Source organism: Mobula hypostoma, chromosome 1, assembly GCF_963921235.1.
Source record: "Mobula hypostoma chromosome 1, sMobHyp1.1, whole genome shotgun sequence".
Lineage (NCBI taxonomy): Eukaryota > Metazoa > Chordata > Chondrichthyes > Myliobatiformes > Myliobatidae > Mobula > Mobula hypostoma.
The window spans coordinates 49452675-49470920 of record NC_086097.1 but is presented as its reverse complement, the minus strand read 5'-3'; the positions used below and the strand labels follow the sequence as shown (position 1 = coordinate 49470920).

The window sequence follows — 18246 nt, the reverse complement described above, 5'->3', positions numbered from 1 at the left end:
GGCCTTCTGCGTTCCACCAGCATTTTGTGTGTGTTGCTTGAATTTCCAGCATCTGCAGGTTTCCTCGTGTTTGCGTTTTTAAGAACTTGACTATATTATTTTTATTTCTTTGCGACTGTATCTTTTTTCTGAAATCATAACCATATGTGCTGTTTGCGGTGTGCTGCGTGCTATTGGTAATGCGTTTTGCACTTTGGCCCCAGAGGAATGCTGTTTGGCTATATTCATATATGGTTGAAAGATAATTAAACTTGAACCTGAACTTACAGAGATATACAAAATTATGACGGGTACATGTCGGGTGAATACATGCAGGCCCCCCTCACTCGATGGTTGGGTGAGAATAGAACTAGAGGTCATAGGTTTAGGTTGGAAAGAGAAATATTTAAGGGGAATCTCAGGGGAAACATCTTCATTCCAGAGGGTAGTGCAAGTGTGAATAAGCTGCCAGTGGAAGTGATAGATGAGGGTTCAACTGGAGCATCTGGATGGAAGGGAACTGGGGGGGGGGGGATATGATCCAGGTGCAGATAGATGAGATTAGACAGAAGATTAGGTTGACATAATCTTGATGAACTGAAGGGCCTGGTTCCATACTGTAGTCTCTATGACTAAAACCATAAGATATAGGAGCAGAATTAGGCCCATCAATTTGACTCCACCATTACATTGTGGCTGATCCATTTTTCCTCTCAGGCCCCAATCTCCTACATACTCCCCATATCCTTTCATGCCCTGACCAATCAAGAATCTATCAACTTCTGCATTAAATATACATAAAGACTCCACAGCTCCCTGTGGCAAAGAATTTCACAGATTCACCACTCTCTGAGGAAATTCCTCCTCACCTCCATTCTAAAAAGACACCCCTCTATTCTGAGGCTGTGTCCTCTGGTCTTAGACTCTCCCACCACAGGAAGCATCCACTCCACAACCACTCTATCAAGATTTTCACCATTCAATAGGTCTCAATAAGGTCACCCCTCATTCTTTTAAATTCCAGTGAGTAGAGGCCCCATACCATCAAACACTCTTCATGTGTCAAGACGTTCAATCCTGGAATCATTTTTGTGAACCTCCTTTGAACTGTCTCAGAATGTCCTTTTTAAGATAAAGGATCCAAAACTCCTCACAATACTCCAAGTGAGGCCTCACCAGTGTTTTATAAATCCTTAATATTATATCTGCTTTTATATTCTAGTCCTCTTGAAATGAATACTAACATCACATTTGCCTTCCTCATCACAGACTCAACCTGTAAGTTAACTTTTAGGGAATCCTGCACAAGAACTCCCAAGTCCCTTTGTGCTTCATTTTTTTTGTATTTCGCTCCATTTAGAAAATAGTCTACCCTTTCATTTCTTCTACCAAAGTGCATGACCGTACACTCCCCCAGCACTGTATTCCATCTGCCACTTCTTTGCCTATTCTCCTAATCTAAGTCCTTCTGTAGTCTCTCTACTTCCTCCAAACTATCTGCCCCTCCACTTATCTTTGTTTTTGTTGCAAATTTTGCAAAAAGCCATCAATTCCCTCATCCAAACTATTGACATATAACGTCAAAAGAATTGGTCTCAACACAGACCCCTGTGGAACACCATTAGTCACGGCAGCCAGTCAGAAAAGGTTCCTTTTATTCCCACTCTTTGACTCCTGTCAATCAGCCACTGCTTTATCAATGCTAAAATCTTTCCTGTAATACCTGGGCTCATAACTTGTTAAACAGCCTCATGAGACTTTCTCTCTAGTTTTTCACTTTCTTCATATTGATTCTGACTATACATATGCTCTGAAAAATAATATTTTATCTGTGGAAGTCACATTGATTATACTGCCAAAAGCATGTAAAGGCAATGAAACTGTTGGTGGTATTTTTTAGTTACCCACTATTCAGATTATTTTGATAAATGCCCTTTATGGGGCTTATAATTTAAAAAAATGCATAGCACCATAAGGTTGCACTTGGAAGTTCCACAGAGCTATTTACAAACAAGATCCAATCTGCAGATGCTGGAAATCCGAACAACACACATACAATGCTGGAGGAACTCAGCAGGCCAGGCAGCATCTATGGAAAAATGTACAGTTGATGTTTCGAGCTGAGACCCTTTGACAGGACTGGTGAAAAAAAAGCTGAGGAGTAGATTTAAAAGTTGGAGGGAGAGGAGAGAGAAACACAAGGTGATAGGTGAAACCTGAAGGGGGAGGGATGAAGTAAAGAGCTGGGAAGTTGATTGTGAAAGAGACAGAAGGCCAGGGATGAAGGAAAAAGAGGGGGGAGGAGGAGCAGCAGAGGGAGGTGATGGGTGGGCAAGGAGATAAGGTGAGAGAGGGAAAAGGGAATGGGAAATGGTGAAGGAGATGGGGGTGGGGGGCATTACTGGAAGTTTGAGAGATCAATGTTCATGCCATCAAATTGGAGGCTGCCCAAACGGATTGTAAGGTGGTGTTCCTCTGACCTAAGTGTGGCCTCATTAGGACAGTGGAGGAGGCCATGGATGGACAGGCCACTTCCAACAGGATCCCATTACCAAACACACCTTTCCCTCCCCCCCGCCCCCACTTTCTACTTTCCACTGGGATCGCTCCCTCCGCAACTCCCTTGTTCATTCATCCCTCCCCACTGATCTACCTCCTGGCACTTATCTGTATGAGCAGAACAAGTGCTACACCTGTCCCTACACCTCCTCCCTCATTACCATTCAGGGCCCTAAACAGTCCTTCCAGGTGAGGTGACACTTCACCTGTGAGTCTGTTGGGGGTCATTTACTGTGTTCGGTTCTCCCGGTGTAGCCTCACATATATCGGTGAGGTCTCTTTGGGTCTCTTTCACCAATCAACTTCCCAGCTCTTTACTTCATCCCTCCCCCTCCAGGTTTCACCTTTCACCTAGTCTGTCTCTCTCCCCTCCCCCCACCTTTTAAATCTACTCTATAGTATTTTTTAATCCAGTCCTGCTAAAGGGTTTCAGCCCGAAACTTCAACTGTACTTTTTTCCATAGATGCTGCCTGGCTTGCTGAGTTCCTCCAGCATTTTGTATGTGTTGCCCATAAAGCTATTAGTGTTTTGTAACTCCATGAACAGTTATTTTCTTGCAACATATTGTAGCATTTGATATTCTTTACAATAAATTACAACAAAGACCTAAAGCACAATTTACATTCAGTGGTCACTTTACTAGGTACACCTTATTAGGTACACCTGTATACCAGTTGAAATTACTTTAACTAATTAAAAAAAGTTATTTAACATTTTAAAAATAACATATATATTTCAAAGCACATTAAAATATAATTAGTTTATATTATATGAATATATAGAGAAACAAAGAAGAAAACAAATTACTAAAATAAACTTTATATTAAAGTTAGTAAATGAATGGGGCCACACTAGCTCTGCATCCTGAGGTTGGTGTAAAATTGCAAGATCCTGGTTCAGTAAGTTTCAGAACTCCTCTAGGCTCAGTGATTAGTCTAGCAGTGATACAAGTGGTCAGATAAACTCACATTGGATTCCCAGTGTGTTCTGTACTTCTGAGCTGCAGTGCACATATATAGCAGAGCTAGTTACCTTTATGAACCTGTTGGCTACTTGACAGCACATTTAATGCAATTTATGCTCAAGTCTCTGGAGTAGGATTAATACAAATTCTTCCAACTCAGAAACTATCTTAACTTTATATACGCCTCTACATGATTCACAATATGAGGACTTTGGACTTATGCCTGTCTCACTCATTTCCAATAAACTTTCATTGATTTTACTTCTCAGTGGCTCTTGTTTCTGCCCAGGTCTCTCTCTGTCTTTATCCTGAGTCTGTTATTATTGAGCAAAGAACTGGAGCTATCTAAACAAACAGAGATGGATTTGCAATAGCAAAAGAGAGGCCTACTATTAAAAACAATTTACAAATCAGAATGAAATTTTATTTCCTGAAAAACCAAGTCTTAAATTTCAGGAAGTTCTTCTATCATAATTTTAATTGGAGATGGGAGTTTGATGGAGTACCAAAGGAAGGAAGGAAGCGAGTATCATAGAGGACAAAACAGACAATCTTATATAAAAAATGTAAGTAATGTTCAGTCAGGTTCTCTGGAGTTAACTGATATTTGAAAATGGTATTTCATTATTAGCCACCTATGTAGGAGGATTATAATTTAAAATTTAGTGCTACATACCAAAGTCTTTATGTAATGATAATCTGTTTCAAGCATTTAGATTGCAGTGATCTGTGCAATGATTTTGTAGCTATAGAGCCAGAGAAAAGTACAGCACAGAAACAGGCCTTTTGGCCCATTTAGTTGGTGCTGAACAATTTAAACTGCCTACTCCCATCAACCTGCACCAGGACCATAGCCCTCCATGCCCCTAACATCGATGTCCCTATTTAAACTTCTCTTAAATATTGAAATTGAGCTTGCATGCACCACTTGAACTAGCAACTCATTCCAGACTCTCACGACCCTCTGAGTGAAGAAGTTTCCCTTTGTGTTCCCCTTCAGCTTTTCACCATTCACCCTTAACCCATGACCTCTGGTTGTAGTATCTGAAAAGGCCCACACACATAGTTTAAGAATGAGTGCTTTTCACTTTAATAGATGGAAAATTGTACCCATGGCATTGATACTCATTTCTAACAAGTTGAGCTTTGCAGTAAAACTGCTAAGTGATTTGTCATATTAGTATTTGTAATGTTCTATGAAGTGTGTTAGATATTATCAGTGAAAATGTTATAAAAGAAATTTAAGCATGACTTGCTCTAGTTCTGTAGGTTTTGAATCCCAGATTGTTTCACAGAATCACAGGAGGTGATAGATTAGGTGGGTGGTTGAGTAATTTGTGAGGAGGTACACTCCTTCTGATGTTTACACAGGGCTTCTGCATGCTTCCTTTACAAGATCTCATTACCAATACCATTTTGAATTTTCCTGTGAGAAGTCATGGCCAGAGGTTCTCAGCAGGGAATGTCACTTTTTTTTGTTTCAAGGAGAAATTTGAGCACGTCCTTGAATCATTCCCTCAGTTTTACTGGTACATTATATAGAAATGGGCTAGTGTGAAAAGCTATAAAATACTTAATAAACATTTCACAAAAATGTCTTTATTAATTGTTTATTTTTTTATTTCTCCTGAAATATTCCAGTAAGCAGCCAGCTGCTACATTAGAGGTGGCATAAAGTCAGGGTACCCTTTATCGCTTTGAAACGAAGCACTACTGTATTGAAGGCATAAAGGAAAGACTGACAAAAATATATTATTAAAATAAAGAACAATATAAAGGTTATTCCTGTAGAAAAACAAGTTATTGTTCAGAAGATTTTTTAAAAATCCAATTCATTGTAACAATGCTCAAATGATACAAAAATCCAATTCTTTGTGAAAATAAAATTCAGAATGAGTATTATGAAATAATAAAGCTGATACTAGATTACACATTTTTCATTCAAAAGATACAGATTGTTAAAATTTGTTGCATAAAGCTGGATGCTGGGCATTTTGATTTAATTTATGCAAATACACGCCATATTAAATAAGAAGCAATTTTCAGGATCCTAATTTAAGTATTATTATGACTTATGGCTGAAAGTATTCTTACACCAAATGTTATGTTCAAGATAACATAGAGCTAATATTTAGTTACACCAACCATTTTCATGGCATGAAAAATATGCTGTTACAGATCAGCATTTGACTTAAAACCATCCCTAAATTTTCCAGAATTCAAGCTATTCTTCAAGGCCAACACCATGAAACTGTAGAAACTAGCTTTCAGTGAGACTCACATAAAAATTGCTGGTGAACGCAGCAGGCCAGGCAGCATCTCTAGGAAGAGGTGCAGTCAACGTTTCAGGCCGAGACCCTTCGTCAGGACTAACTTTTATGTGTGTTGCTTGAATTTCCAGCATCTGCAGAATTCCTGTTGTTTCAGTGAGACTCACTCACTTAGCTCCAGTGTCAGATTAGAGCAGTATTCCAGAACCGAAAAAGACGATTGTCAGAATGTTTCAAGTACTAGCAATAACATGTTATCATTTGAATATTTAGTACTCGATTTCTTGATGCTAGCAGAAGTTTCCCAATGAGCATAAAATCAGCTAACATAGCTTAGTCTTATTTTATTTTCTACTATTTCAAATGTTTCCACTTTTTCAAAAGTTGTTTTGATGACAATCAACCTTACAAAGCTAACAATTGTTTCTTTATAGTGTACATTCAACTATTTTGCACATTTGCAAGACTCTTAGAAGACTTAGAATAGTCCAGGTACACAATGTCATTCTTTTTGTTTGAGAAAAAGCATTTCTGAGTTGGTGATAACTCTTGATCAGATTGCCTCCATCATCTTCTTGTTATGTCTTCTTCCATTCTTCTGAAACAGATGTCAGACACTAAGTTTTATTATTCAGATAATAAAAAACACACAGAGTGACTTTTGGAATTTTTATGCTAGAATGAAAGGACTAATTTTCTTCCCTTTTTCTCCTACGTACACTCTTCTTAATACTTAGTTTCTCTCATTGGTATCTACTTCCATTAGTGCCCAGTTGATGTGTGAACATTAACAACAAATAGTAGGGGTTAATTGTGGAAGACATTCCTGCTAAGATCACCCTCCTTTCCATCCGCTACATTCTTATAAGAGAAATCACTGCAGAATTTATAGCAATCTTGCCTGTTCTTTATTTGCCACTTTGGGCAGATGCTGAAACGGAATGTTCCTGATCACTCTGGTTCTGATTTTAAATCTTTCAAGACCATTTTCTAACTTTGTCATACCCGTAAGTAACTCATGTATCAAGAATGCAGTTTGAAAATTTGACTCTAAGCAGTGATAAGTTTCTAACATGCAGTTTAAAAAACCAACAGGCTGAGATTCACATAAGGAATAAGGTGATTAAAAATTACTTCAGCAACTCAACTGGTAGAGTTTAAAGGTGGTAAAAGTTCATTTGTGGAAGCTCATCACTATAAGGGTAATCTTAATTAAGTTTGACATACACAGGGACATGTTGTTACAATAGCATTAAATGTAAAGAAAGCAGATGCTGGAATCTGAAAAATAAACTGAATGTGTTGGGAACATTGAGCAGCTCAGGCAGCATCTGGAGAAAGAGAAGAAGAATTAATGTTTAAGGTCAAAGACTTTTAATTAGCAAATTCTGTCAGACCAGGGGAGGACACTGGCCCATCAGCGACTGTTATGGGATGATTAGTGTTTGTCAAGAATAATACTTTTCCAGTCCTGATGAGCGGTCAGCTCGAAACATTGACTGTTTACTCTTTTCCATAGATGCTGCCTGGCCCGCTGAGTTCCTCCAGCATTTTGTGTGTGTTGCTGGGGATAAGTCAATTGCACGTGTTGTCTATTGTGTGTGTTGCTGGGGATAAGTCAATTGACTGGAAGTGGAAGTAGAAATCAGTCATAATTTCCAATCTTGTTTAGTAACCAGTAACTGGGCTTCCTGCTTTGTAGATCTGTGACATACCATGTTCTTATTTTGAACCAACATGGGAGTGAATGACTAGTGTTCTAAGGATTACTTTGGTGACCGTAGATCAGATGAACAGACATATTATAATTCTCTTGTTGTACAGCTTCAAAAGTAAAAATACCATGAATGCCCATAGAAAGAGTCCTAATGTTAAGAACTTCCATAAAGTGATTTACTCACATACAGTAAACACTTGTGGGGATGTTAGGAGATAGGGTGCTGCAAATGAACTTGGACAAAGATACAAAACAAATGGGATAATTTTTGCCATTCCAGAAAATGCATTATAGTTGACTGTAATAAATAGCAACAGCATTAAACAACGCTGGAGCGACTGGATAGCAGATGCAAAGTCACCCATGTTATAGTTCTTCCTAAACTCAAGCTTACCTTATACGCCAACTGGGATTAATGATCATGGCTAGTCTCTTTAAGCAAATTGGAAGCTTGGCAATGGTGCTACTGACTGGATAATCATGTTTACATGCAACAAAATGAATTCTTTTTCATTCAATAAAGATTTCTGGCAGAAAACAAGTAAACATACCGTGGTTTAGGAATGTTGTGTACGTGAGACTCAGACATACATTAGTGCAATGAACAAGGTTTTTTGGATTTATTGCTTCTATCTTCAGAGCAGACTTCTGTTTTAAAACAAAAAGTAGGAAAATATTTGCAAAAAATCAGTTCAGAGTAAAAGCATCAACTTTTTAATCAAATTGTGATTAACTGTTCACTAATGGCTATTTTAAGTCTAGCCTGCATCAATATAGTTTAGACCATCTCAGAAAAGGATTCTCCACAGTGAGAGAGCATTTAGCTCCAGGAGCCTGTTATACAATTCGTTGAGATCACATCTAAATTGTAACTCATTTCCAATGGTTACTAAAAATTTAACTCAGATTTAAAATTAACCAGTTACCCTGTACCTAGTATTATCTGCTATTAATGAAAGAGTTCAAAAACTTTACTATGCTCTACATATAGAAATACTTCCCAATTTCACCCCAGGACCTAATGCTGGTAAAGTGAAAATAATTTCCTTCCCTCCATCCTAATCAGTTCCCTTCAATCATCCCTTAACATTCTAAATTCCAGGTTTACTACATTCCTTGTTACTGAAATCTCTCCTTGTAACTTAACTTTTATAAACCAAAAACTTTTCTGCTAATAATATACTGCTTTTGAAAGGTGGTGCGGTGTCTTCTGAATAAGGGTCATAGATCTGAAACATTTTGAACTCTCTTCCCAGACATCATCTCACCAAGAGTTACTTCCAGCGTGCACAGTTCTTACATTGCTTTGCAATGTTCCCTCCCAATTTAAAGAATCCTTCTGAAGGTGAAGTGACTAAGTCTGGTCACAGTATTCCAGGCTGTGATTTAAATGAGACTTCCTCCAAGTAAAGAGAATGAAACACACCTAGAAAATCAGCATCCATTTTGGAACCTCAAAGGCACTCCAGTTGCAGTGATACAGAATTAAAAGCAATATTTTTAATTACTTCTCACCTTACGAAAGGGAAAATCGATAGCACTATAGCTCATGGTTTAGTGAAGCAATTAAACTGCTGTAGTGCTAAAATGTTATATTTTAAAGTGCTAACATATTTTCAGTTATTTCAAAAGTATTATAATGTTATTGAAAAATATATTAAATAATAGGTATCAAATCCCTAGAGCCCTGTGTATAATAGAGCTTTCCCTTTATAAGAATGTAAATTCACATAACAATGAAAAAAAATGTTTTTCAGATTCTTTCAGCCTGGATATACAACAGGATCAGAAACAAAACTGATTACTTTTGTCAACACTGGTCTGAAGAAAAGAGCATCTGGATATTCTAAATACAGTAAGGATTATTGATAGGAATCATTGATTCAGATTTTTTTCCCCAGGTGCTGCCTGCTCTTTTAACCTTTTTTTTGCATTTATTGTTTCTGTTCTGAATATGATCATTCATTTCATGAACAAATGATTTCTGATCATTCTGGATGTTAAGCAGTTTTATTTCAGTTTCAACCACTATAATAGTATTTTGTGTTCTCTTTGCTCATTTGTGTTAGTTAATACTTTATACTATATCAATTCAAAGTTTCATTTCATCATCTGCTGTCGAAGCCCTAATACTTCTTTATAATTCTCAAGCCTGATGCTTGAGATTAACAACTGGACTAATCACCGCATTAATACCATGACTTGAATGCTTCCTTTATGTTTGGTCTGATTTCCAAAGCATAAAACTCAAAGTATAATCTGAAAGATGCCTTGGTTTCAGCTAATCTTCCAATTACAAACATTTAACTTTTTTAATGTAGTATAGGTTTAATTCATTTGAAAATGCAACATAGTCATTTATTCTCTCTTGGTAGTGCACTTAAATGTTGGGTAGAAATGAAGTTGAATTTGATCAAGCTCAAATTCATCTTCATTTCTGCCCAATGTTGCCTTTCTGGAGAAATGTTACACAGATCCTTTATTAATATTTCATTGGATAAAATTAATATCATGGACATTATAGAGCTTCTGCTATGAGTCATTGTTTGACCAGTGTTTTGTCAAAAAGAAACAGACTGATTACTCAGTTACCTTCTTTGGGATCTTGTTACGTATTAATTACCCCCCCTCCCAATTTTCTATAAATTAGCAATGAGTATACCTCAGAAATAACTAATAGGCTTTGTAAGCTGACAGTGCAACGTGTAAAATAAATTAAAATTTATCCTGTTTTCTACACTTTCAAAAGTGGTTGTATAATCTAATTGAATATATATTTTTTTCTTTAAAACTCATCAACTTATTCCATCAATTGTATTCATCTGAATTTATTTCATCCTTTTACTCTAAAATTGGGTAAAGTCTTGACTCAGCACTGTGTTAGTTAATGGGAAGGCTGATTGAGTTGTATGTGTGTGTATTAATCGACAATACAATTAAAGAAGCATAGAACAAGATTTGATAGTACAGCTGTCATAATCATTCAGCAATAACCAGAAAATCATAGTGATGCAGTAAGACTCTTCCTGAATAACAATTTAACATACACTTTGCTGTAGAACAGAGCATTGTTCAAATTGGGTGGATGACAAAGTTCTTTTACGTTAAATACAGTATTACACAAATTGACAAAGAAGAGAATTATTTCAATTGAAGCTCATTTATATCAGGTGTCTTGCATTTTAAAGTCAAATATTTTCTGATCTGTTTCCTGGTGTGCTTTGGAGAAACTGAAGACAATTACCTTTGCTTTTCTTACTTTTCCTGTCTTTTGATTTCCGACCAAGTAGTGTTAGGGAAGATCTGGGTGAAGTACTTTTTGTAGGTGACTCATCACCAGAGTGACTATTCCTTGGGCTAGGACAAGTGGCACTTGTGTCAGGAATAGTTTGTTCTTCTGTTTCTGATATCGTTATTTCAGTGACCGTGTTTGTCTTTGAGTCAGGCATATCACATCTAGAGTCAACTTTATTTTGGGAATTTATTTTGTTATCAGCTTGAGATAAATTCCCATTAATGTTACTGCTATGAAAGAGTATTTCATTTTCCCTGGCCACAATGTCCACAGAGGCTACAGCATTACATTGTGTCAACTGTTCATGCTCATTTGCAATTAACATTTCTTTGCTAGATCTGGGGTTGTCTTGGCAAACAATTACTTTATTTGCATCAGTTGAGCATGTTTCAAGATTCTTGTCATTCACTTTCTCACGTTCTGATTCAGTTTCAGGTGCGTTTACTTCAGAGCTAGATGGGGAGCTTGCAGATGTCTTGAGCACATCACTTATCGGTGCTTTGTCTTCAGCAGGTCTCTGTTCAGCAGGTGGTTGCTGGGTGACTAACTTCACCATGGAATTAGAACTTTCATCCATGATTGCTGATGTAGTTGTGTATTGAGAAGCCCTTTTGTTTTCTTTGTCTTCTGTTGAAGTGTCATTTTGGTCTGTAAAACACACAAATAAAAATCTGTACATTTATGAAAGTGAAAACTTGCCCCATAATCAATACAGTTGGTTTAAATAATCAAATCTGAAAATATTTTCCTCCTATTTCACCCACTTAAAATAAAAGCAATTACCATCACAATACATTCTGAGACCATAAAATCTTAAGATGTAGGAGCCATTTGGCCAACTGAGTCTGCTCTACCATTTCATTATGGATTATCTGGGGATTAGAGGGCAAACAATCTCCTTCCTTCATGCCCTGACTTATCAAGAATCTATTAACCTATGCCTTAAATATACCTAATGACTTGGCCTCCACAGCCAACTGTGGCAACAAATTCCACAGATTCACCACTCCTTGACTAAAGAAATTCCTCCACATCTCTGTTCTAAAAAGATGCCCCCTCTATTCTGAGGCTGTGCCCTCTGGTCATATATTCTCTTACCATAGGAAACATCCTCTCTATCGAGGCTTTTCAACATTTGATAGTTTTCAATGAGGTCACGCCTCACTCTTCTGAATTCCAGTGAATACAGGCCCAGAGCCATCAAACACTCTTCATATGACAAGACTTTAAATCCTGAATCGTTTTTTTTGAACCTCCTTTGAACCCTCTCCAATGTCAGCACATACTTTCTTTGATAAGGGGCCCAACTGCTCACAATACTCCAAGTGAGGCCTCATCAGTGCTCTATAAAGCTTCAACATTACATCCTTGCTTTTATATAATATATAGAAGTATACTAGAGTTTCTCAGAAAGACCGTGCTTCAGAGGCTAAGTATACAGGAAACATTTCAGAAAGATTAACGATTTTTCTTTAATTAGGAAGGAAATCGGCATCATCCAAATGATAGAAGGAGAAGGTTGCTGAAGCTAAATTTTAACTGGTCAGATGCTCAAAATCAGCTAAAGGGCACTGCTGACCTGTAGATCCAATGACCCTGCTTCAGTGCTGAGCTCCGGTATCCGCTGCACAGAGCGGGCTCCCTAAGACAGTATGCGGTTCTCACAGGCAACCCATTCTCCTCCCTCACCTGAAAGATGGCTGATGCAAAATACCATTCATAGGGCTGGATAGTAGGAGAATTTGGAGGTGGGGGGGGAAGTAAAAGGCACATGAAAGGGAATAGGTTGCAGGAGCCAAGTGAGAGAATGGGGATGATAAGAATGCATGGGGTGCCATCATTACTCCCAAATTCAGAAAATTGGTTTAATTCCAAAAGTCCAAAGCATTAGTATGAATTCCGAATGAAAATAAAGCTGCAACAGTGATTCTTGTAAAATATCGCCAGCTACTTTTTCTTACTGCAAATACCCACCCACTCCCTGCTTTCGGTCATGAAGTCAGTTAGAAACCCATTCTGACTCCATTCAAAACCTCATTCGTAAACTGGAAAAAGTGCAGAAAAGACTTACAAACATGTTGCAAGGACATGAAGGAATGAATTGTAGGGAGAAGTACTTCATTCCTTGGATAATAGGAGACAGAGATGATCCTCTAGTGGATATAAAGTCATGAGAGGGTGAATGCACTCCATCTTTTTTCCCCAAGGGTTGGGGGTCCAAGAACTGGAGGACATGGGATTATACTGAGGGAGAAGGTTCAATAGGAAGTTGAAGGGCATTTTTTGTTTTTACATACAAGGGTGTATATATGTGGAGTGACTGAGGTGGTTACAATAAATAACTTGTAAAAGACAGTTGGACAGATAATGGCTTTGAAAGGTTTAGAGGGTTAAGGGCAAAATACTGGCAAATATGACTAGCTTGGATAGGCATCTTTGTCAGCATGGACTAATTAGTCCAAAGGACCTGTTTCACTCCTGTATGACTGTTAATTTATTAATGAGTGCCTTATTAAAGCCTTTTGAAAATCAAGATAAGTTGTGTTACCAATGTCAACCCTCTTCCTATTTTCTTCAAAAATATCTAAGGTTTCTTCAGTTAATTATACATCATTATTCACTGGTTTTATATGTTCCTCTCATCTCTCGCATAGCAGGGATTTCATTATGCCTGTGTTAAGAATGATGAAATGTTTCCTTAAATGCTTGCTACTATCCTACTTTCTTTCCCAGCCCACTTTAGCAAAGCCTGCCTTTATTATTTGTAATCACTTTTAGTCAGGGTATCAGCTTTAGAATGAAATTTCTCACTCTAAAACTAAATATAAAAATATTGTCTTCCCCTGAAGAATTTGCTTCGTAATGAAACATTATTAAATAATCCTATCTCATTACATATAATCAAATCAAATACAGCTTGTTCCCCATTTGGTTGTCTACAAATTATTCTAAGAAGCAATCCCAAATTCATTCTATTGCCAATTGTTGGTGCAAATGAATCAAAGGTGAAAGTTCCCTGTGATATTTCAGCATCTTTCATACAAACACCTATTGTTTTTTAAATTTCTGTTCTCTACATTATTACACATTAGGAGTCATTTCAACTGCTTCCATGAGTCACATAGCCTTGACATTTCTTATTCCTACCTCAACTCAATATACCTCTGATCAAACAAGATCATTCTTTTCTATTAAAGTCATTATTTTAGACTCCATTTTTACGTCTGCCTATCCTTCCAAAAGATTAAGCACTCAAAATATCTGGATCCCATCCTAGTCACCATTCAACAATGGCTCTGTGATTGCTATCAGACCACATACCTGTCTTTCTCACTTTGTGCCATCTATTTTATGACAAATGTTATGTGTATTCAGATAAAAAGCATTTAATTTGACCCTTTTGCTATTTCCCTATAATTTTACCTCATTTGTATAGAACTGTGGTATTCAGAGATATTTATTATCTTCTTCTGAACATCCACTCTATCTATTGTTCAATTTTGGCGCATTCTGTTTCCAATAGCAAAAGAAAATCATAAACTAAACTATTAAGCAAAGAACATATAATAAAACTAAATCTGCCAAAGTAATAAATAAGATCAATTCTGATATGAAGCCTGTGGCTGAGTTGATGTTACTTTGTTTTTCACATCAAAATGCTAGAAAATATTTTGATTTTTTTTCAGGATCAAAAAACAACAAATACATCAAACTGGATGCAGATTTTAAATGACTGAAAATTTGCTTAATTCAATTGCTATAAAACAAATATATTCAAGATTTAAAGGTAAGATTTTTTTTGAAGTGTCAGATCTGTAAATATATGCAAGGCATATTTTCCCCAAAGTCTGTTTATATTTTGCATACTGTATATGCACACACCCACCTATTGCAGTAAGCAATTTTAGAGCATATGTACTGTTGCATATTAACCCGTGTTGATCTAACTTCTAAAAAAATCTTTTGTGATAATGCATTGCTGTATGGTCTTCACCTACTGAAAGACTTGAAAATAGCAGGTATAATGCAATATGAATTAGATAACTGCTACCTAAAGAAAAATATAAATCAGGCCACATAGTTTCTCAATGGGAATTCTGCCAATACGAATTAAAGCAAGGAGGATTACAGTTTGAAGTAATGTCCATGGAACCATTTATTCTTACCCAGCAGTATTTTCCTGCTACTTGTTTCAGTAGTGGAATGTTTCGGAGCAGACAAGTTTTCACAATTGCTCCTAGCCGTCTTCTTCAGCTTAAAACCTTTTCTTATATCTGACAGAAGAGCATCTATAATGCATTCTTCCTCTTGCTTTATTGGTAACTTTTGAACTGAAAAACATGGAGTAGAGTTTGTGAGATTTAAAGAAGAATTAGGGCATAAACCATGTCAAAATATTGAATTGAATTGACTTTATTTCTTACATTCCTCACATACATGAGTAAAAATCTTTACGTTACATCTCCGTCTAAATGTGCAATGTGCAATCATAGTAATTTATAATAAATAGAACAGTTAATGTAATATAGAGTACACTCGGATCAGCGTGAATTCATCAGTCTGATGGCCTGGTGGAAGAAGTCGTCCTGGAGCCTGTTGGTCCTGGCTTTTAAGCTGCAATACTGCTTCTCGAATGGTAGCAGCTAGAATAGATTGTGGTTGGGATGGCTTGGGTCCCCAGTAATCCTACAAGCCCTTTTTACACACCTGTCCCTGTAAATGTCCTGAATCATGGGAAGCTCACAACTACAGATGCGCTGGGTTGTCCTCACCACTCTCTGCAGAGTCCTGTGATTAAGGGAAGTACAGTTCCCATACCAAGCAGTGATGCAGCCAGTCAGGATGCTCTCAATTGTGCCCCTTTAAAAAGTTCTTAGGATTTGGGGGCCCATACCTAACTTCCTCAACCGTCTGAGGTGAGAGGCGCTGTTGTGCCTTTTCCACCACACATCTGGTGTGCACAGACCATGTGAGGTCCTTGGTGATGTGGATGCCGAGGAACTTGAAGCTGTTTACCCTCCCAACCCCAAATCCATTGATGTCAATAGGGGTTAGCTCATCTCCATTCCTCCTGTAATCCACAACCAGCTCCTCTGTTTTTGCGACATTGAGGGAGAGGTTGTTTTCTTGACACCACTGTGTCAGAGAGATGACTTCTTCCCTATAGGCTATTTTGTTATTGTTTGAGATAGGGCCAACCAATGTAGTGTTGTCGGCAAATTTAATTAGCAGGTTGGAGCTGTGGGTGGTGATACAGTCATGGGTATACAGGGAGTAAAGGAGGGGATCTTAATGCAACATAGAAACAATGAAAGTCTGGCAAAACCTGAAAAGAGGCAGGGTTATATTACAGCAAGGCTGCAAACTTATTAACCCATTTAGCTACATTTTCATCCAGGTCATATATCTGTTTATCAAAAAACAGCAGAAGTCCCAGTATAGATCCCTGCAGAACATCACTAATCCCAGACATCTAGGTAGAATAAGTCCCTTTGACTACTGCCCCGTCTTCTATGGGCAACCAGTTCTAAATCCAAATGGCCAATTCACCATGGATCTCATGCATCTTAATCTTCTGGATAAACACCCTTCTATGCCTCTTCACAATTTTAAAGATTTCTGAATCGTTGCTCATCATATTCCTGCATTCCAAGGAATGATTTAACCTGGCCAACCTCTCCCTATAACACAGGTCTTCTAGTCCTGGTAACATGTTCATAAACCTTTTCTGTACTCTTTCCGGTTAATCTATGTCTTTCCAATAATAGGGTAACCAAAACATATACAGTACTCCAAGTGATGCCTCAACAACAACTTGTACAACTGTAACATAGTGTCCCAACTCATATGCCCAGTGCCCTGACTAATGAAGGCTGGCATGCTAAATAGCTTGTTTCACTACCCTGTCTACCTGTGACATTGGTTTCAATGAACTGTGCATTTGTCCTCCTCAGTCCTCCCATTCGATTATCCTCCTTAGTGCCCCACCAGTCATAGCCTAAGCCCCACGATGGTTTGACTTTACAAAGTGCATCACCACACACCTTTCTTGAAATTCATTTGCCATTTCTCAGCTCATTTACCTAGGTAATCAAGATCCTCCTGTAATAATCTATGGTAATTTTCTTCGCTATCAACAACACCTCCTTACTTCCATAAGACTATGAGACATAGGAGCAGAATTAGATCATTTGGCTCATTGAGTCTGCTCTACCATTCCATCATGGTTGATTTATTATCCTTCTTGACCCCTTTCCCCTGCCTTCTCCCTGTAACTTTGAAACTCTTACTAATCAAGAACCCATCAAGCTCTGCTTTAAATATACCCAACGACTTGGCCTCCATAGCCATCTGTGGCAATGAATTCAGTAACCTTGGGTTAAAGAAATTATTTCTCATTTCTGTTCTAAATGGACATTCCTCTGGCCCTAGACTCCCCCACTATAGCAAAGATCCTGAGTGTAAACCTGGATTCAATAAATGCCTCTGACACATTAACCCTTTCATTCCCTGAATTATTCTTGTCAACCTCCTCTGGATCCTCTTCAGTGTCAGCACATCCATTCTTAGATGTGCTCACAATACTCCCAAGTGTGGTCTGACCAACGCCTTATTGTAGTACTCCTTGCTTTTTATTGTAGTACTCTTGAAATGAATGCTTGCATTGCATTTGCCTTCCTTACCACTAACTCAGTTTGCAAGTTAATCTGTAGTGTATCCTGCAAGAGGACTCCCAAATCCCTTTCCACTTCAGATTTTTTTTAAATTCAAATGTTCATTTATTATAAAAGTATATAACTCTGAATTTCTTCTTCTTCGTCAGATAGCCACAAAACCAAGAAAGTGTGGCAGCACAATCATCAACCCCCAAATCGCCCTCCACGCACAAAAAAAACAAAAAATTGAACAGGCACATTGACCCCGAATCCCCCTCCTCCTCCTCACACAAAAGAAAACGAGAAAGATCGGACAAAAAAAAACACAGAATATAAAAAACTATAAGACTGAAAAAATAGTCCATAGTCCAAGTCCATATCCAAAACGCAGAAAATCTGGGGAACATTCTCCGGGTACAGTGGGAACCACTCCCATCTCCGGCAGCAGATCAATCCCACCAGTGATCAAAAAGCAGGCAGCTGGCCCTCACCTTCCGCATTTGCTTTGATATTTCTATCTCCCTCGTTGTTTTAATCAGCAAACAACGGAAGCTACAATTGGCAAAATGGAGTTGAACATTGGCCCATGCCCTGTCCCATAGCCTTCTCGTCATGAAGTTCATGCACTCTGCCTCTGTCTCCTGGCATCCTCTTGGAGACTGCAGAGCACTGAAATACTCAACTGATCTCCAAACCGCAAATCACAGACTCCAACAGCTCCAGAATCACATTCAAGAGGAAAAGCAATCATAAAATACATATAAGAAGTGAAATATATAGTTTTGTGGTCTACCCAGAAGATGTC

General features: G+C 37.9%; 1 protein-coding gene across 5 annotated transcripts in view; it reads right to left on the bottom strand.

Moving 5' to 3' along the window:
* Positions 1–5105: 5105 nt before the first annotated feature.
* Positions 5106–18246, bottom strand: part of inf2 (inverted formin 2) — an 86735-nt gene continuing 73594 nt past the window's right edge. For 4 of the 5 annotated variants that reach the window (XM_063048096.1, XM_063048132.1, XM_063048105.1 and 1 more), the window contains 4 exons: positions 14952–15116; positions 10735–11433; positions 8042–8138; positions 5106–6371 (listed from right to left, as the gene is read on the bottom strand). In XM_063048096.1, the coding sequence (XP_062904166.1) occupies positions 8083–8138; positions 10735–11433; positions 14952–15116 (920 nt within the window). In that variant the 3' untranslated portion in view covers positions 5106–6371; positions 8042–8082. The remainder of the gene's footprint in view (positions 6372–8041; positions 8139–10734; positions 11434–14951; positions 15117–18246) is intronic. The other variant, XM_063048123.1, reaches the window with a different exon arrangement.